The 21,355-nt window shown below is 40.0% G+C and overlaps 1 protein-coding gene across 1 annotated transcript in view; it reads right to left on the bottom strand.

Annotated features, from left to right (window-relative positions):
* spega (striated muscle enriched protein kinase a) overlaps positions 1-19,555 on the bottom strand; it is a 57,165-nt gene extending 37,610 nt beyond the window's left edge. The window contains exons 1-3 of the mRNA XM_038721076.1: positions 19,147-19,555; positions 17,516-18,053; positions 2,740-2,838 (exon numbers count right to left, since the gene is read on the bottom strand). Of these exons, the coding sequence (XP_038577004.1) occupies positions 2,740-2,838; positions 17,516-17,891 (475 nt within the window). The 5' untranslated portion in view covers positions 17,892-18,053; positions 19,147-19,555. The remainder of the gene's footprint in view (positions 1-2,739; positions 2,839-17,515; positions 18,054-19,146) is intronic.
* Between the last annotated feature and the right edge of the window lie 1,800 nt (positions 19,556-21,355).

Genomic DNA, 21,355 nt, shown 5'->3' on the forward strand with positions numbered 1-21,355 from the left:
GTCTACGTTCATGAATATATAAAAATGACTTGTGTCTCTGCCTGCAACCCCGTCTGTATGTTCTATGAAGTTAGTCTTTTGATTCTCATCCGCTTATTTTAACATGTTTTATCGCTTTTCTTGTGTCTGTGGATTTTGGAACTGTTGCATTATTTTTCTTTTGTTTGGAATGGCCTGCTTGGGTATTCTTGGTCATTACCACCATTGTAAGTTTGTACCTTTGGTGTTTTTGTCAATAAACTCTGAGCAGTAACATCATTAAGCATAAAAAAGGTAAGATGGATAAAGAGTGTATTGATTGATTGAAAACAGGAAATGAAATAGAAAGTGTAAGAGCTACGTTGTGGAGCGTGCACCACTTAAAGAGATCCTCCTTCATTGCAAATCAGGGGATGATTGACATTTTAGTGATGAGCAACGGAGACAGGAATGCTATGGCAGCGAAAAGAAAGAGCAGTCAGCATCTTCTGTTAACGACAGAAACCTTGAAACAGCGGTGGTTTCCAGGGTATAAAACGACAGGCTCCTAGTGCAATCACAAATGATACTGACTCAGCGCCACAGTCAGAAAACAAAATATAATAGTTCCCCATAAAGCTAAAACACAAAATAAGAGGTCATTTCACAGGGGCCACTGACGAAAATATCACATACTTCAAGGCCTTGATATATTGAGCGTCAAAATTCAGTTTTCATTTCTCTGTGAGGTGGTTGGAGACAGAACAGGAGGATGTTTTGTAGGTAATGGAGAGCCTAATTTTTTAAACAAACAATCTTGTCTTATACTGGTCCACTGGATGTAAAGAAGGTCCGTCTGGAGTGACACAAAACTGAATCGTCTCCTGAAATCGTGTTTGTTTAACAAGGCATTCCAGTTTTCATATACTATGCAGCTGAGGCAACCAGAATCTGTTCCTTGAAGAGAACAAATGATGTATCACCTCATCCCTCCCTCATTTGATATTCTCTTTCTATTTTTTGTGGCAAGTCTCTAGAGGGACGTGATGAGGGCGTAGTCAGCCCGCCAACACGAAAGCTTAGAAAGTGCAAACACTGTGGTGCAAGGCGAGGGTAGAATATAAAATTTCTTTGTGGTAGAGGAGAAGGGTGTCAATATTCCGGATCTATATTCAGACATCCTGTTGCCTGGTTAGGAATGGGGAGTGAGGGCATGCAGGTTCTATGACGCCAATACACCAACAACCCCCTAGCAAATTAGCAAATACTCTTTCAGGAATTCTTTTGATCTATGCGATGATGACAGGAAAAGGCTCTTTAGATTCTACTTGGTTAATGCCACTCAAGGAAATCCTTTTAAACATTTGCATTAAAAGATCACATGAGAGTGGATCAACATTTCTTTGGCCCCCTTCTTGGGGGTCATGCAGCCTACACTCTACACCGCACGATGTGACTGGCCTGATATACACAATGAGCAAATTAGTGCTGATAGCGCTAGTCAACATGAAACTTTACTTAACTCAATAAAATTAAAAAGCTTTAATCATTTTAGTTGTTTATCAAGCAAAAATACCCAGCATGCACAGATTACAGCTTCTCAAATGACGATAATGTTCTCTGTTTTATATCAGTGTAAATTAAATACCCTCGATACTGAACAGGGTAGAAGCCTGTAGTCTGATAGTGTCATATTAGACCCAAATGGACGTTAAGTTCAGTGAACCTTGACTTACAAATCTGCCGGAGTCAGTCTAAGCTCATATTGAAACTGTGGTTATTCTGAATATGCAGTCACATATAGACTTTCAAGGAAATCAATGAATGATGATGAATATTCACTGAGACCTGTAGTAGTCTGACCAAACACTTGCATATGAAGTATATTGCACAATATGAAAAACTATAGCTGCAGCAATTATTTTCATGTATTATTAATCTGCCAATAATTTTCTTGGAAAATGGATTAGTTTTGTCTCTGAAATGTCAGAAAATCACAAAAAAATGCCCTTAATTATCTTGTCAACAGTCCAAACTGTACAAATACTCAGTTTACAAAGCGTCACATTGGAGAAGCTGGAAGAAGCAAATGGCACTTTTGCTTAAAGCTTTTTTTCACCAACTTATTAATCAGGGAACTGACTGATCTGCGACTGATTTCTGCTTTCAAAGACTGTGTTAACAATGCAAATTAAGTAGAAATTAAATGCAGTTAAAAATGTGGTCTGGCAAATCTCATATCAATCAATTGGTGCTATTAGCTTCAACCATATTTATCTATTTATCTGTATCTATAGCAGAAATAACCTCGGTTTTCTATACCGTGTGTTCCCTGTGGAGCCACACAACGAGCTCCAGACCTGAGACAGGCTCTCTTCTGGAAACTAGGGCAGTGTGTCACAATGTTGCATCACACCATGAGGGATTCATGCATTCTGCCATATCGGATTTTATCCAACGCACGTCTTGGGCCAAGCTAAGAACAACCCTCCATTAAATCTATCAATCAGCATTGAATCATAATTTTGTAGAAGTGTGTTTTTGGCAGCGATGTTGGTGCTGCAGTAAATCATCTTGACTATCACCTCATAAATAAGGTTTAAAGAGCTACTGAATGTGTGCATGCTGCATTGTTTTCTTTTTACTGTATAATCTTTTGCAAGCATTGCCTGATTGCAACTATAAAATATACATTAAAGAATAACAAAAGCTGCAATGTGAGTTGTGTAGAGATAATCTAAGAGCTGTGCATAAACCTCAACAAAATTTTGGATGAATTACCTGAAATTCCTCTCCGTCCAGCCTTGTCTTGATGCCTCCCAGGCCCTTCTTTCGTTTCCATCTGAGGTTCTGTGGTCTCATCCTCTGTGGTCTCAGAGTCTGAAATAGGAGAGAGAAGGTGGAAATTCAGGAAAGAGGAATTGAGGTGGAGGAGAGGAGGAGGCCGATAACAACAACAGAGTCCCGGTGAAAATTACATTTCACATTTGCTTTGCGGCACAGAGTTTGATGGGTCCTTGGAAAGAGCATCTTAGAGCCCCCAGAGTGAAATAAATGGTTTGAAGTTCAAGCGTGACATGAAGCCAGCTGTGGCTTATAAACATACATGACTGATAGATGGATAGGGAGGGGTATGTAAAGATGTTCTTTCCTTCGGTCTGGATCCCTTTGACTTTGGTAACAAAACAACAGGGTGAGCTTTCTTTATTTAGACAGACCGCGTTCTTCCTTTTATTTTTTACTTTATTCTATTTATAAATACGACCCATGACACCTGCTAAATCATTACTCACACCCTCTGAAACAAAGTACGAATGCAAATTTACAATTCAATTTACAAAGTTTTAAAATAGCACAAAATATATAGAGAATTCAAATGTTGCCAGAAAAACAGGTATTAAGAACGATTTCTTTATCCTTTTGGAATATCAAAGGATCATGTAAAATAACGTGAACTGATATTTCTGTGCAGCAGTGAAGAAAATGACAACCATTTAGAAAATGTAATGTGAAACACGTGATATGTACCAACAGAAAGAAAGTTGTTCTTGATTTTATAAAGAACATTCAACAGCAGAACGAAGAGACAAATATGGAGGTGTGGTGGCAGTGTAGACAAATAAAATATTATGGAGTACTGATTTCTCGAGGAAGCTGATCTTAAATATTATGAACAAGAAAACACAATAAAAGGGAACAAGACAGAGAAACAGAAACCACAGACATGGACAAAGCAAACCACCTGAAACCACATCTCTGTGGCTGAGATCACATTACATCAGCAGGGTGAACAGATGAAGTCAGAGAGGGGACAGAGGGGAAGAAAAAACAAACAGGAAACTAAAGATGAATCAAGACAGGCAGGTTTACCATAGCTTTGCTTTCGGCAGGAGCGGAAAACTTCGCTTCCATAGTGGCAGCAAGAGAGGGCAGACGGGAGAGCACCGTTACTATGGAAACCAGCATCTCTCTCACCCACACGACCAATCCTCTTCGTACCCATTAGAGTCTAAAATCACCAGCCAAACTGCTGGGTGGCTGACAGATATGTTTACTGGTTAGAGAGCTCGTGAAGGAGGAGGACGACAACCACAATATAGGTTGCACCTCATTGCGCCTCACATCAAGTCAGATCCTGAATAGATAATTCCAGAAGGGTCTGCCTAATGATAAGAAAGCCAATGTAACATGAACAATCACCATTAACTCATTATATTGCTAACAGCATGTGTGTGTTTTCCCGGGTGTGGGCATGTAGATCCACCCATCTCCATCAAATGAAGTTAAATAGCTTGCCCACCAGGCGAGGGAAACCGACGCCGCAGTGTAATTATGAGGGAATATATTTCACAGTGTATAGCTTGTGTTGTAATGTAAACATGATTTGGAGTACAGCAAGCCTCTGGTTTGGCTTGGAGCAGAGATTGCAGAAATATTGCCAAATATAATAACCATTGAGGCCAGACATTATTTACTCAAGGATTTTATGCAGAGAGTGGCAAGAGCGTGTATTACAAAAATATTGCTTTGTGGGGGTGGATGTACAATAACAAAACCCACTCTCGTTGAAAGCAGTCAGGCAGTAAAAACATATACATACACTAAAGCAATTCTACAACAGTAATTTCCATATATAAAAGAGTATTTTTAGGAGTAAATCAAAGTGAATCACAAGCTGTCCAAGGATAAAACAGAAAGAGAGGCCACCGTAGTTTAGATTTTTAACAGAAAATAACAGAATAGACGAAATTGGTGAAAAGCTCATACTGACAACACACCATGGGTAAATCTGCCAAATGTCCGTGTGGAATGCCCAGTTCTCTGAAACAAGATACAGAGTACAATGCATTATTCAACAGGAAACACAGGCAAAGATTCGGTTTTACACAAAACACTAGAGGGCAAACTGCTATGGTCCCTTTTACTCAAATCTTAATTCTAAGCAGTAGAAAGTGCATAGTAGCATGATATTTCACTTTCACTGTGCTATATTTGTACTAGGATTTGTCATCGTCTGGAAAGCACAAAGAAACGTCATCTAAAAGCTGCAACGATAAAATGCCATTGTGCACATACCTGTAGAATTGAATGTATGGGGACTGTATGGCAGGAAACACATTCCCAGAGCATGTTAGTCATTCTTGTCCTTGGGAACAGTATGTGTGACAAAATAATCCCAACTCAAGGGTCCACGTGTATTTTGAGCTTTCTCCATGTCCATGTATGGCGCTAGCTCAAGTTCAAGACAGTGACATCCATTTGAAAGAACCATAAAAGTTGGACAATGGACCACTGAATTGTTTCATCACAGGTACATTAATATTTATAATGAAAGAGCAATATATATAAGCTTGGCCCAAAAGCAATTTAGACCACTTACGTAGTGGCAAATGGTGATAGTGGCACATTTCAGAATGACTGTGGCTTGCAAGTTCTACAGGGCTCTTGCCTGGGTCGTAAGAATAGCTTTTCTTTTAATTAGTGTGATGTTCAAAATGAGCTGGAGGTGAAATTAACTCCTGTTGCAAATCGCAGCAAATTTGGTGAAATTTTGTTCCACACATCAGACAAAGCTTCTCAATAACTCAGTTTGTTTGTTTTAATTACATTTTGCTTGAAAACATGAATCTAGACAGCATTCCTTTGAGAAACTATAAAATGTTGTGATCATACCGAGATTCCACCGAGGCGATGAGTGACATTATTGAATTATTGCCCAGCAACATCTATAATAAAGATGAATATCTAGTATAAAAATTATCTGATAAATTGTCCAGGCCATGTTTGAGTTAAGTGTCCCTGCTGATAGAGCAGTTGGTAAAACTGCTTCTTGGACATTCTGTCAATCAGCACCAAGGAGAGCTCCTCAGAATGACTCACTGCTTTGCAGTGAATGGAAAGCAAAAGTAACCAAAGTGGAAAGTGAAATGACTCATTTCACACTCATTTTCCCCCCACGTTTGCTCTGCACTCCCCATTGGTTAATGCTTTTGTGTGAGGCAATTTGATTAACTGTTGCCTGGTGGTAACTGCTGTTTGACAGAATGCCCTAGAAGCTTCCATCATTGTCGTGATCTCCTTTGTTATGGCCTCAAGGCAATCATATCAGTAAAACCCAGCCACAAACAGCATCCCTTTGAAAAGGCGGCATTTGGCAAACACTTCAAAAAATATTCTATGGGTGTAATCCAAATCCTACCAGCATGATTCTCCCAAATCTGCTGCTGGAAGCTAAAAGGTCTTAAGGGTTTGATATTGATGCAGAATTCAGAGCAGGCAAAGCGTTCATCAGAAATCAGCTTTATCCTGTGCTTTGCTCACTTCGTCGCCCTTCTGCCTGCCCTGATTCTCATGTCTCCACGGAGTGTAGCCTACTGACACACTTTTCATCTGCTCCAAATTTGTGAAACCTGTTATAAGAATTACTTATTATGTAACAGGACTGTCACGACTGCCAAGGCAAGATACATATTTCATAAGAATGTGCGCAATGGTACAGCAGAAATTTGGACTGTCTGATGATGTGAAAGTGGATTAATGTGCCATTTTAGTGTTTCAGTGGGAAGGTCTTAAGCGATTAATTGCACTGCTTACACTGTACTAAAACATCTTTCTACCTGGCAACCAGAGTTTTCTTTGTAGTTCTGATTTGTCCTTAATTTGTCAACAGACAGCAAAGCAGGAAAACAGAAAGCATCACATTTCCTATTCATATTTTTGCTTGTTTAGCTTTATCTGAACAGAAATTAATTTATAAAGTAGTGGTGCCAGGTTTTAATCAATGTATTACCAATAAAAGATTCCTAAAATGTCTCTTTTACCACCGTTATCTGTTACAAATCAACACATTTGCATCTCATTATCAGGTAAAGGATGTGGCAAAACATCCCAATGTGTAAAAACCTACCAAACAAGGTGGATATATTGTAGCTTAATAATACCATCCTTAAAATGCAGGGGTTTTTTGTCCAAAAAGGAGCAAACTCACCTGAAATCTCTTCTTGGACCAGATTTTCTTCATCTCTTCAAGTGGTGCTTCCTGTCAAGCGTGCAGAATTACCTGTGGCATGAGCTCACAAAAACATCCCTACAACCCGAAGAAGCCCAGGGTGTGGCATCAACAAAAACAAAAAGAAAATCTGATTCAAAACGGGATTCAGCTGCCTTTTTCGCGTGGGTGTATTTACTCTCCAGTCTGGCAGCAAGACGGGGAGAAAGAGAGAGTGAGAGAAAGAGGATGCAAAGAAACCGGAGCCAGGTGTCTTTGTGTCTGAGCATGTATCCACTGATGCGAACAGTGCTCCCCCCCACCCCAACCCCACCCCCCCCGGAGGTAGACGTTGCCTTGTGAGGGGCAATTCTCAGCTGGTTTGAGCAGCTCCCCCCCTTCTTCCCGTTCTGCTTCAATTGAGAGCACACTCAGAACAAGAGGATGCGGGGGTTGGAAGTCTGAGCATAAGGGGTGTGCTGGTCTTGATTGCAGTGACGAGAGTGGAGAATAAGAGGAGGAGGAAGAGGAGGAGGAGGTGGGAGAAAAATGAGGAAGAAAACAACTGGCTTCAACAGAGCGTGTTGACTTTCTCTCTGAGTAGCAGGAGTGAAGGATGAGAGCGACAGAGGCAAAGAAAGAGTCAGAGAGAGAGAGAAGAAAGAGAGAGCGGAACAGACAAAGAGAAGAGATGGAGCGCAGAGAGTGGAGGCGAGAGCAAGAGACGAGGTTGGTGGGGAAATGATTCACGAGTGAGGAGGCAAAGCAGAGGAAAAACAAAAGCAAGCTAGAGCAATAGATGATTGGATAGAGGGGACGAAATAGCTAGACATTAAAGAGGGGAAGGGTGAGTAAAATAAACCTGTTTTCTTCAAAATTATAAACGTCAAACCCTCCTGAATACAAACGGACCCAGACTATTCTCCTCTTTTCTTTTTTTCCTCTCTACGGAAGGTAGCAGCCCTCCGCTAAACCCATACACCATCAATTATGTATCTATATTCCATGTCTGTAAGCTTTAACCAGTGATAGGGTTGAGGTTACCACACCCTCGAGCAACCGAGGGCCATTTGGACTGGAAGAGCAAACATATTATATTACAAATATTTTTACCACTTGGGAGCAGTGGAACAAGTTATAAATGTACCACTGACAATTTGTCACATTTTAAAGTTGATAACATGTTAGTCTTTTCATTGTCTTAGATAAATAATAGCCTTTGGGCTAAGTGGCATGTTTAAATTGATGCAAGCACATATGTCCATTAATCGGCATTGTCCCTTTTAAATAAATTAAATTAAATTAAATATACACATCCAGCTTTCACAGAGCAACCCTAACATTCATTAGTGGCCTTGTTTATGGCCACCTGACAAATGCACAGTAAGCCAAAATATTAATTTTCCTTTTGAGCTTTGTTTGGTCCCTGGGGGAAATATCTGGCTCTTTAGTTGCTAAATGCTCCACAGTGTTCACCAGCTTAATGCTAACTTTGTCAATTTGCAGTGACAAAAAAATGAGCTGAAAGACGCTAAAACGCTCTGTAGAGCTGAGGGGAATTGCAGAGTCAGGGGTCACAGAGGTCACACCTTTTGTTGTATTAATTTAATCCATTATTAATATTGAAATATTGATGAGAGCAGTTTTAAAGTGTGTTTTTTGACATTTGGAATAAATCTGGAACATTTCAGCTAATTCGAACTGACAGGTCTCATTTCACTCTCACAGAATCATTACTGATAAAACACCAATATTGCTTTCTACATAGAGGCCTGTGTAAATCAGAATATTCTGCAACACTCTCCTTCAGGATGTCTGGTTTGTTGAGCACATGCAACGAGAATATGTAACTGCTTCCCACCATCCATCTGTCTGTTAGTCTCTAATACACACTGACACTGTTGTGTATTGTTACCCCACACCTCCTCTATCTAATTAATCTAAAAACAATTGCAGGGAAACCCAGAACTCCCTGTCCAACTAACCATCCAGAATCCTCATCCACTTTTGAGCGCCGCTCTTCTATCCTCCTGACTTACTTCGCTGAACAATGTGCATTTTAGAGTTGTTAAGTGAGGCATGTTACTGCTCACGGCCTTGTAAACATAGAATCAATATATGAGATTTACTCCTGCCATGAATCAGGAATTATTCAGAGAATGATTTTGATTCTGGTCATAAGCCCTTTTTCCTCTGTCTGCATTTATTTGATGAATATCACCCAGCTGCAAGACTTTTTTTGTTTTCTCAAAGCCAAAAAGACATCCCAAACTAGATTCAAATTTAAATAGTCATCATCATTCACTGAAAACAAGCCTAGATGCAGCGGATTGCAGTTTGCAATTGTTATTTTAACAAACCTCCCTCTTTTCACCCTTGCCCGCCTCGCACTCCTCCTCCATCCATCACAAGTGAGAGGCACTCGGTCCAGCAGAAAGTGCAGCAATCAATACCGGTGCTTTATGCGTGATATGGGATACACCCCCAAGTAACAGCTCAAACGCCCCCGGATCAATAAGCCCATCATAACACAAGATTCTACGACCATCATCCAGGCCAGATGCAGTGGTGAAGTTTCCATTTCATGCTGCTTGGAAATTGGAATTTTTTTTTTATGCTTCCTAAAAGCCAAAATGACTCAGCTTCTACCAATCTCTGGCTTGCACATCATAAGGAAAGGAACATTAAGGAAATATAATTGGATTTTACTGGTACATGTAATTTATCTTACTCTGAATCTGTTTTTGTTTGATGGTTCAAGAAGGCCACGTTGTCCTCTGTACTGCTTCAACCTGCGGTATACATAGACTTGGCCAGTCCTCATTACTGACCTCCAACATGTATGCAGACATTGCCTGTGCAAACAAAACACAGATGCATTTTCAGATTTAAACGTCTCTGCTCAATCAGCCTGACCTACATATACAAATTTTTGCTTCGCCGATCTCAACACAGATGGAGAAATCATGGGCACTGAATGAGTTTTAAGAAGACTTTAGGCAGGTGCAATTGTGAGCATGCTACAGTTTAATTAGCTTAAAACAACAGGAGTGTAAGCAGGCTTCACAGAAACCCATTGATTTTGTGACAGAGGCTGCTTTCTGTGGCGCAGCCTTGATGGATGCCTTCCAGGCATACAGCTTTATCAGCAGCAAGCCTGGCATAATCTCGCCACAATGGGAAACAGATTCTACTGCTGTTACATCACACTGTGATCACACTGTTTGTTTTTCAGTGCAAGTCTTGTGATATCAAACCATATCATGTTATTGTTCTTTACTTGTAACCAGTCTTCCGGACAGAAAATAATGGACTGTGAAACGGTGGGGGGCTCTACTGAAGTATCCTCCAAGAAAAACCTGCTCATTAACCAAGCATGAAGTCCTATTTAAATGTATAAAGGATTTGGAAAGTAAGCTGATTAATACGTCACTGTATTGATCAAACAAATTTAGGTCACTTCCTTAGCTCAAATGTGACCTTCCTGTGATTTCTTGGAGCTATCCTCTGTCTGCCTGATGCGCATCTGATAATTATAGAGTCTAATAATAATATATGTCTATGCTACAACATAACTTTATTCCACATCCTACAAAATGGAATATTTAATGCAACCGTACAGACAGACTAATGCTGTTTTATACTGTGCATCATTAGAGAATAAATCAAATGTTTAAGATTAGGAATAAAATACAAAAACTGGGCTCCAGTTTGCACGGCAGCAAAACAAGAGGCAACAAAATCTCATGCTTTAGTATCTAAAAAGAAAATGCTTGGTTATACTTTACATCAGGGCATAGATGTTTCATCCACGTCATATCCACAAAACACGCTCAGATGTTATCTGCCATGTGAGAGTTGTTTGAAAAGTAAAGAGACGTGTGTAAAGAAAACCTGAAATGTTTTGGGAATGCATTTAAAGTTGTGATCCCTGCACCTGGAGTCTCTTTTGGAAGTCATCCACCTGAGCAAAGGAGATAAAAAACTGTTAATTGCCACCTAAAACCCTTTCCGAAGCAAATGTGAGTGGTGGCATGTCGAATCAGTTCATATGGTGAGGTGGTTTGGAAATCCCAAATGACAGTGGCCAATGTTGACAGTCACACTGCAATATGATCCTACCACCTAATCCCGACCAAATCCCTGAGGGTTCCTGTGAATGACTGTGTACCATCGGGATGGAACACAAACACACCCTTTGCCAGACCAAACACCAGCGCTGGCTTTACCCTCACATATTGCCTCAGCAGCCTCATGAGAGTAGAGAACCTAATTAATCATACTCTGTCATTAATCCACTTGAACATAATATTTAGGGAATGTGATATCATCAAGCAGCTATAGATTATCTCTGCTCCAGCATACCAATGTAAGGCGATCGCAAGCAAGACAGGAGGACACTGGGTCAATAAGAAATGGTGACAGCAGGAACGCCATGCTACGCATGGTGAATAGCAGACAATGACTGAGTAGACATGTGGGCTCAAGGTTCAGCTGCAGTACATTAAAAACAATCAGATTATGGATATAAAACTTAAATAAATATAGTTTTATCAGCCCTTTCAACCTTAGTTTAATTGCAAGTAATTTTGCCAAATTTTACCATATACATTTCAGGTATTTTACATATTTGCATATATAACTGCAGAGTTTCATTTAATGAAACAGTTAAACATGGTACCAATGTAAACAAACCTTCAAAAGCATCAGACAACTATCAGAGCTGTTAGTCTAATGGTAGTCCATGTATTTCTACACCTGCAGATCAGTTTTGGGAGTCTGATTTCAACTCTTGTTCCCTTTGTTTACATTTGGATCATAGAGTGGGCCCCATTTCTGTAGTTTCCCTATACACATGAGGACTGGTTGGGCAAAATTTGCTACATTCTGGAAAAACACAGTTTTATATGCTAGTTCCAGGCTAGCCCTTTAGTAAAAAGGATAAGCCATCAATGTCATTACCATTATTTATCAATTTGGTTTAAATGTGATCCAGTTGAAGTTTTAACAGAAAACAACAGATGACTTGAGTGCTTATGGACCATATCCATATCTGCACTATTACAAACAAGATTGTTGTAACTTAAAGTACAAGCAGCAGTAAAAATCATCATCCATGAACATAGCTGTGGCTTTATAGAACAGGGCCGAGAGACAGACACAAACTAAATCCAATTAAGCAGCAACAATAGCAGCCTCAAGTGTATTACCTCCTTTACAGCTGTTCCACTTAGTTGAGTGAGCATTTTATAATTCTCTGCAACAGCGTAATCCTTCTCTTACCTCAAAATCATCCCCAACAAACCATTTTATGCCAACGTAGAGCGTATTTTGTATTGATGCCAGCTCCCACTCACCTCTATGCTTCTTGCTTCTCGGCCCACTCGCACCTTCCCTGGTGCTCCTCAAAGCTTTCCGTGCATCAAGCAGCTCCTTCCGCAACATGGTTCTCGTCTTCCTTTGTGTGTTGCTTTAAAAAAAAACCTGACTAGATGGCTAATTCTGCCCAAAACAAGTCTTTTCCATTGAGATGCACCACTGAAAACAAGGGAACGTCCTCAAAATGACTCCAACAGGCCTACTTCTCCCAGTTTCATCTTCTCTTAATATGACATTTTTAAAATGGCTTCCTCTGCAGCATGAAATGAGGAACTGGTCAAGCATGGATATGCTGTCTTAAGATTGCTGCTGGACCTGAAAGCTTTATCTTCTCCAGCCCATGTTTGGCTTTCTTGCCCTCTCCCTGTCTTCCCCCAGTCCTCCCAAACTTTGACTGCCAACTTCAGCATTCTATTTCGAGTCTTGCATAGTACAACCCCTTCGGTTGTACTGTACTCTCCCTCTGCACCCCATTTCAGAGAGCCTGATCCCCCCACCCCCACACACACACCCAGTTATAGCAAGAGATTAAACACACTGCTACACAGAAACTGAATGACCTTCGCTGTCCTCTGTGGGTCACTCAGCTTGGATTACTGGGATTGTGAAACTCTAGTGCGCAGACATGACATGTGGTAATATGCCAGTTCTGATATGCTACAACGGCATACATGTTATGGGACAATGAGACTGTTACAGGGACAAGTGAGGTGCATCTATTTCAGACAGCGAAGTGCTCATAAACCTTGAAAATAACACTGCAGCCTTGAATGAGTTCAGAAGTAATGTTCAGACTGTGTGACATTAATACATGACAACACATAAGTATAATGATGCTCTGCATGTGTGGAATTCATTGATTTCTAAATATGAATGTAATTATAGGTAATTGTGGGCATTTATTTAGACTGTCCCAAGATAAGAATTTTACATGCTGACCACAGCCTGGTTGCAAGTATTATTAGAGCTGTACAGTAGGACTGAAGCCTCTCTGTCAACCTGTCACTCCACTTTATAGATGTCTTTGAGGTGATGTAAGAGACCCTCTGGCTTTCATAATGGGAGTCACTGCTGCAGGAAAACAAGCAAATTACTAGAAAATCACTAGCAAATTATTCCATCTAAATTGTCTCCAGTAGGAATGGTTGGTTTAAGTACTGTATTTGACTGACCTGATGATTTGTCATCTGATTGATTTTATGTATAGACTTCTGTACAATAACTGTAATATTTAGTCCCTTACCATTACTGTCCTCTAACCACATCTGATTTTCTTACTGGCTAATTTAAAGTTGTGAGTACAAATATTACTTCCTCTTTGACATGTAAGCCATTTATTAGTCAGTTTAATAGCCTATTATTATAATTATTTTTAGTGTACACTTTATTTAGGCCAGTGACTTGTTACTTAAAGACAAACTGTGATAATTTTTCACATAAATGTCAACAAGGTCTTTTGTGGCTCTGGAGGGAGGATTTATAGCAATAAATCTGCATTACAGCCTGCATGACAGAGTATGGAGTTTGAAACACATGGGCATTTACCCAACATGGAGGGTCTAATGAAATATGCTATTAGTTACATTAAAGGAAATGTAGGATCCAGTGTTTGTGGGCGATTGACCCACACTAGGGACAAAAACATGTATATAAATCGGTACACATCTTGTCCCTCGCTACTTAAGCTGAACCACCTGAGTCTCCTACTTCCTTAGAACAGCGTAACTCGACAACATCCTCCTCCTAGTTTCACCCTCTTTTTCACATCCATCCATCCTCAGTGTTCAATACTTCTCTTGTATAATTCAACTTTTAATTACATACTGCTGTGGCGTTAAGTCAGCTACACAAAACAGTGAATGTGAGCATAAACCTTTAAAAACACCTGTAATTTAAAGTGCTCTGTTTCCCTCCCTTTTCCCATGTTCTCATTGCTGTCCTATCCAGTTATTCACCTTGCAACCCCGCAGATTCATCTCACGACTCCTTATTGGGTCTCAACCCCCAGGTTTGAAACTAGTCTTTCAATGGTGCAACAAAGACCTTTTCAAATGTTATCTTATGGGTTACTGTAAGTCATGTCTGGGATGCTCTTGCGTCACAACACGACAATCTTCTATTATAAAGGTAGCTTAAAATACCACAGGTGAATGATGTGCAGCTTTTTCAGAGCTTTCATCAAACTGCTTATCCGGTCTTTAGATGCCTGACAGTATGTTGATAAAAAGCTATACACCAGAGGTTGACGTCAGTGAAGTAGTCCAGACTTGTGACAAGGCACTACTCTGGTTTCTGGTTGGTCTGTTCTCTCAGAGTAACATCTTAAAGTGACAGACCTGACTGTCTGTCTGACTCACTGAGCGATGCTCAAAAGCAGCCAGAACAGCCATCAAAACTAACCACACACACGTGCGCAAATACACACTAATAGACACCCGTACAAATACACATTCACTGCTCCCCCCAGCCCCAGCACACCCTCGCTGTCTCTCTTTCATTACGCTGACTGTGATTGAGTGTGACAGTGCCGCGTCTTGACCGTGGTGATGCTATAATTATCTGTGATGTCTGCTGGTGCAATCGGAGAAGGGGGCCGGCGGCATCCACACATCACTAGAGCATGAGCCCTCTAGCACATACCAGGCCATAAATAACCACAAGAAGAGAGAGAGAGAGAGAGAGAGAGAGGGAAGGGGAGATCTATGTGGGAGAAAGAGGTCAGAGAGACAGGAAGACAGTTAGGACCAGTTAGAACCAGAAGAAAAAACATATTATTTTGCTGTTTTTACCTGTTTGCGATTTGTGTAAATGTACAAAAAACAAAACAAAACAAAAACCTAAACAAAGAGACAGTGCTGATTTAAAGTCTTTTTGGGAAGACCAAGTCAAGTCTCTGAAGCAAGTCGAGCCACAGGCCTTCAAAAGCAATTATTTTCAGGTGTAAATGCTGACAATTTCAATGACACGTCATCTAACTATTCCGTGCATAAGCCTAAGAAATACATATTTAAGGGTCACAGTTTTGATAGGCCTGCCACTATCTTATTTATTTCTTTTGATGAAACAAAGAGCAAAAATAAACTGATGCTGGAGTGAAGGGAGAAGATCAAAAGTAGGAGATGGAGACAGAGAGGTGCAAAGCGAAATGCCAGCTGACGTGTGCCAGCTCATAGTGTGAGAGCTGGTGACGTGAGAGCCCACCTCTCAACTATCTCCACAGGCCCAGGCAACAAGACCATGAACAAAATCTACCCAGCAATGATCTCACTGAAAACTGAATCAATGTCCTTGCAAAATTCACTTTAGTGTTGTGGTTTTATCCCATAAAAAATAATTTCTGCCTATTAGGCCCTTACCAAAGTAGAAAATCTTGACTCAGTAGAATCTGAGGGTTGCATACATTTGACTGCAGTCAAGACTGTAATACAATGCAGCTGTAGTGCAATTATACTTAATTGTACATGAACTGCTCTTTAAAAAGAAAGAATATCTGGTATTGGCTATTCCATTACAAATCCCAGTTTTCTCGTCTTTGGCAAAAGTTGTGTAAGATTATTCCAACTGTTTTTAAGTGAGCCAGAAACATTTCCGGAACTTTCAATATGTACATAATAGAAAGAATAGAAACAGCAGTGGAAGACAGTTGATACTTGATTTAAGGACGTTTCTTTGCAAAACACTTTGTTATTCAGTTCTCCCACCCCATTAACACGTTTTCTTTAAATATAGTAAAAGCCATTACTGGAATAATTAACTTGTTATTATTTTTTGTAGGATGCAAACTATGGCATATGACAAATAGGGCTACTGTATATGTGACATATACAGTAACAGGGCTGGGGTATGCTTATCCTGGACTTAATTACTGGGGTATGGAGAAGAAGAATTGCGCTTAAAAAAAGCCACTGTTTCACTGACAAATGCTATCTTTATTTGAGTTGTAAAGATACAGTAAACTTGCATATAATATAAAATCCATTTCAATCCAACACGCTGAAGTGTCCTTGAGCAAGATGCTCAAGCATGTCCAAAAGAAAAGGAAATTTGGAGAGTTAGTTGCTGTATTACAGTCCACTTAAGGGCAACTGAAAAACTACTATGCAAAGAATTTGAGGGAAGTGAGTGAGACATGAAGAAGATGATTTGGAACATGGGATGGACGGGACTGCTGTTACAGAGACGCAACAGCAGAAAGAGACTTCGTAAATCTTAAAGCTTAATCTTGCTCTCTTTGTCCTGTTTCATTGGATGGCAGATATTAGGTTACAAATGTTTACTTGCAAATTTCAAATCTGGGAAGTTTCATCCTAATGCAAACACAATACTAAACTTTTGCCATTCTGCCAAAATGGAAGGCTATGATCTACACTCATTTGCCTGCAGAAAAATTCACATTGTGTGACCACTCGAGACATCTTAATATCAAACCACAGTATAAAAAGTTTCAGTATTGTTTCAGTATAATGTTGTCCTTATTATCATTGAGGGTTCTTGAAGATCAAGATCACGACAGGAGCTTGGGCTTATACCAGAGACTCAAACCTTTTTTATCATGTTGACAACCTTATTATTATATAACCGATGATACAACTGATGATGAGTGATTACAGATACATCCACTAAATCCCATACACAGCCGCCAATAATGTAATGTCTCCGTTTTAAGGGCAACTTTTCCTAGACTAAGGTGAACTCCCCAAGTTTCCTTACTTTATTACATGCAGCATATCCTCAGAGTAAGAATGCTCTTACCAGGAGCCCAAATCCCAACTTCCTCAGCTCAGTAAACACAACAAACAACACCCAAAGGTTCAGCTGTGCAGCTAATAGACAGCAACGGCAGGTGACACATCTCCCCTCCCACAAATCTTAGACTCTATTTACATCCATAGGCTAATTTTAAGTCTCTCCCAGCACTGATTTGCAGACATGGCAGACAGGGTTACTGTCTGAGGATGAAAACACAGTCTACAATTGTTTTGTCTGGGTGAACTTTCACTGACTGGGATAGTGTTTCAATCCACATTGTGTGACCACACTGTGTAATCAGTGTAAGTTAGTGATTGGTCCATTTGATGAAGAAACTTTTATCAAACATTAACCTGTTTAATGAAATACACTACAGATGCTTAAAAACCCAATGTTAGCTGTCTTCCTGTTAAGAATGAAGTTTCAGTTGCTTGTGATTACCTTCACCAAGGTCCATAATGGCCAGGACAGCACTGCAGCTTGCCTCTCCCAGCTCATTGGTCGCCACGCAGGAATACAAGCCAGCATCGCTCGTGCGGCAGTCCCGTATCCACAGCCCTCCTGAGTCCTGGGCTTCTGATGGAGGAAGGAGCTCATCGTTGTGGTACCAGGTCAGCGAAGGTTTTGGAAATCCTGCCACTGACACCCTTAGTCGGATATCACAACCTGTTCCTACTGCCGCTTTACGGAGTTTACGGGTGAAAACAGGCGCCATGGGTTCTTGCATTGCAACCCCAGCATCTGCATCAGCTTTGGTGATTTTGGGCCTTTTGGAAGGGATGTTGAGACTGGGACTGGATCCAGGGTCTTCTGCCATGTTGATTTCCTTTGGGACTGAACTTTTTATCTGGTAATTGAATGAGGTATCAAGATGAGCTTGAGTTATTGAAGGCCTCTTCTAAAAGACTCCACTGGTTCAGATACTGCTGGGCTCACAGGTAGGACAGAGGATGTCTGACCTGGGCTGATGCACTGGGGACTGTAATAACGAGAGTACATCAATCAGAACGACATCAACTTTATACTTCGGTGCACATTTTACAGCCTAACTCCAGACACTATTTGCTAGTAAATGTGCTCATTAGAAACAATTACATCAATTGTTCAAACGGCCCATATTGATACATATACTATCCGTAAAAAGTACAGCACTGGTTGGGTGTTCAAAACGCTTTAAGCTTTACTGCTCAGCCTGTCAAAACAGTTGCATAATGGCTTCTGTTGCTCTTACGGAGCTTTGTCAACTCTGAGAAAATTACTTCGGAAATGAGGTTTAAAAAGAAATGTGTGGGGCGGCCTAACTAATGATGCTATTGATCTGCGTTGTGGGAAAGGTAGGATCCAGGGTTTTTGGAGACTGACCCATACTAAAGAGCCAGAAGTCAAGACGTCTGCCTCTTTTGACAATTTAAAAATAGGTAAATAGGTACTACATTGTTGGGAGTGCCCTTTAGCAAGGCAAGGTATGGCCTAACCTCATTTACACATTGGCTGGGTCTGTTGTTTTGGTGCCAAGGTATGGTAGCTAGGAAGGACCACAACCCTTTATAACACATGTCAAGACCCTACTGTGTGTGGTCTTACATTGGAAACAATAGCCATAGTTCGTTTAGAAGCCTGTAAAGTTAAACATCTAGAGAGTCTAGTCTTTGGAAGATTGGAAGATTGGAAGGATGGCCCTACAAAGGCTGGGATTTACTTTCCATCTCCTACTCACAATTAAGTCTGACAACCTTTTTGCAATATTAAGCAAGTAGTTCTTCCGAATGTTAAAAAGGAAAGTGGTGTGTCCTCGTCCTACTGATAGCAGCACCAGATCAGAAAAAACATTCACATGGGTCACTTTGGACTGCAATGATAAGTGACCTTTTTTGTCATTTCAGGTTTAAGGACTTCCTCAAAACATCAAAAACGGCAAAATAAATTTTTTTAAATGTAATGTCATAATTACTGATCAATGAATGCATCAGCATTAAGATTTGCTTCACATGCTAATTTACAACATTCCACTAATGCGCTGATGCAAAGAGCTGCCTAAAATAGACTTTATAATAGAAAGAAATGCAACTTACCTCACTTTTGCCATTAAAGCTCAAGGAATCCCTTTGGACATCCCCGCAAAGTCCAAGAGAAGGTAACAAGATCCATTGAGCAAAATATTTCATTTCAAATCATTTGCTAACACTCATGTCTGTGTGTCCTTTAGCGAGCACGGGCTGTAGGTGTAAGTCCAAACTAGATCATGTAGCATTAGCAGCCACTGTCATGGTCCCTTTCAACAGCTTTAAACCTAATGAAGAAGAGTGAGATTGAGAGAGAGAGAGAGAGAAAGAGAGAGAGACCCTTTTTCCTAAGTGTCAAACCACTCAGGCCTTCTGCCCTAGTGTGTTTTCAGTAACTACCTTTAAAAACAACTTTTAACCTTTGTAGGCTTCTAAGGATTTAAATCAACTCATGTTATCTGTCTCTCTCTCTCCCATCTCACTGCTTCACCCCCAACTCCCTCCGGTTGGGAACGACAGCTGCACCACCACCGATAGGTCACATTTCTTGAGCTGCCATGTATGATCTATACACGCACACACACACACACACACACACACTCTGAGCCCTGTAGATAATGTTATCAACCAAAATGTATGTGTGTGTGGGTCTCTGAGTGCGTGAGGCAGTTGGAGTCGCTATAAAAAGAAAGTCTAAGAATAAAAACAGGACTTAGTGATTCACATGACTATAGGGCAGTGATATAACAATACAATGTAATATAACTGGGTTGGAACACTTGCAGTAGACACAACAGACTATGTTTAATACATTTATCCAGCTGAAGCAGTTTGATGAGTTCATTCGTAGTGCTCTTCTAAAAAACTCCATTAAGATGTTTCTCTACTGTATGTGTACCGATTTCTTTATAAATCCTTGTTATTGTTTTGTTTGTTAAATATGTTTATTATGAACTTTATGACAGGAAGTTATTCTAATTAGACTTAGTATGCCTCAACCTGAAATAAGTCACAAAATGTTACATCTTCAACTACAACTATCAGAACTTTTCTTTTTCTTCCTTTGTGTAAGTGATGGTTCAGTTGTTTATGGCAAAATATGCAGAAATAGTGTTTCTTCAGTTTTTTCGCTGAACAAAACACACTGCTCTCTGTCAATCCAAAATATAACTGAACCTGATTGTTTAACTGAGGAAAAATTAGTTTTGACTTGCTCAGGAGAATATATTAGTGTGCAGAATTATTAGGCAGCTAAATTACCAAAATCATTTTTATCAATTATGTGTTTAATTTAAATTTTTTGACACAAAACACAAAACACAAAATGACAATTAAATAAAAATGTTGGGACTTCCAAAAATATTTAGAAACCAATATAGCCACCACTTTTCTCAATAACTACCATGAGTTTTTCATCCATGGAGTCTGTCAGTTTCTTGATATTTTCATCTACATACGTAGATGCATGAGATGTATCATTTACCTGCATAAGATCATGGCCTTCTTGAAAACTGAGGACTTCTTCCTGTACTACTGCTTGAAGAAAGTATCTTACAGATACTGGCAGTTGGTTAGGGAGTTGAGTTTCAGTCCTTCTTCAACCCGAAAGGTCCAGATATCATATACTTAATGATAGCAGCCCATATCAGTATGCCTCCTCCACATTGCTGGCGCCTGAGTTGAAGTGGTGCCATGTTCATCAATGATCCAACCACTGGCCCAGTCATCTGCTCCATCAAGAGTCACTCTCATTTCATTTTTCCATTAAATCTTTAAAAAATATGTCTTCAGGTGTTTCTTTGTCCAAATTTTGACACTTCAATTTGTGAATTTTATTCAGTGGTGCCTGTGTTTCTCTGAGCACTTGGCAACTTGTACTTCTGGACTTGACAGTTGCAATTCTAGAATATGGTGGCACTGGAGGATAACGGGTTCCTGGTAGCTTCATGTTTAATTCTACTAATCTCTTTTATGGCCCATTTTACCTGAAATAATGAAGCTGCCTAATAATCATAAAAAACCTTGATATAAGGTGTGATTCACTTTCACCACACCCTCCCTCCTTACACAAATGCATATCACCTGACAATGACTACCTCAAATGAGCATTCAAGTTTATATGGTTTGGAGTTGGAAAATGTGCATAGAAATAATTCTTTATTCAATACTTGCCTAATAATTGTGTGCGCAGTGTATGCAGTATAATTAACCCCATCATGTTTGTTTTTATTTTCATCTAACGAAGTCGGTTTTCAGCTTGAATATTAATATACATATT

This window comes from Micropterus salmoides, unplaced genomic scaffold (assembly GCF_014851395.1).
Source record: "Micropterus salmoides isolate LMB-PRFRI ecotype aquatic unplaced genomic scaffold, ASM1485139v1 Ms_hic_scaffold_1, whole genome shotgun sequence".
Classification (NCBI taxonomy): Eukaryota; Metazoa; Chordata; class Actinopteri; order Centrarchiformes; family Centrarchidae; genus Micropterus; species Micropterus salmoides.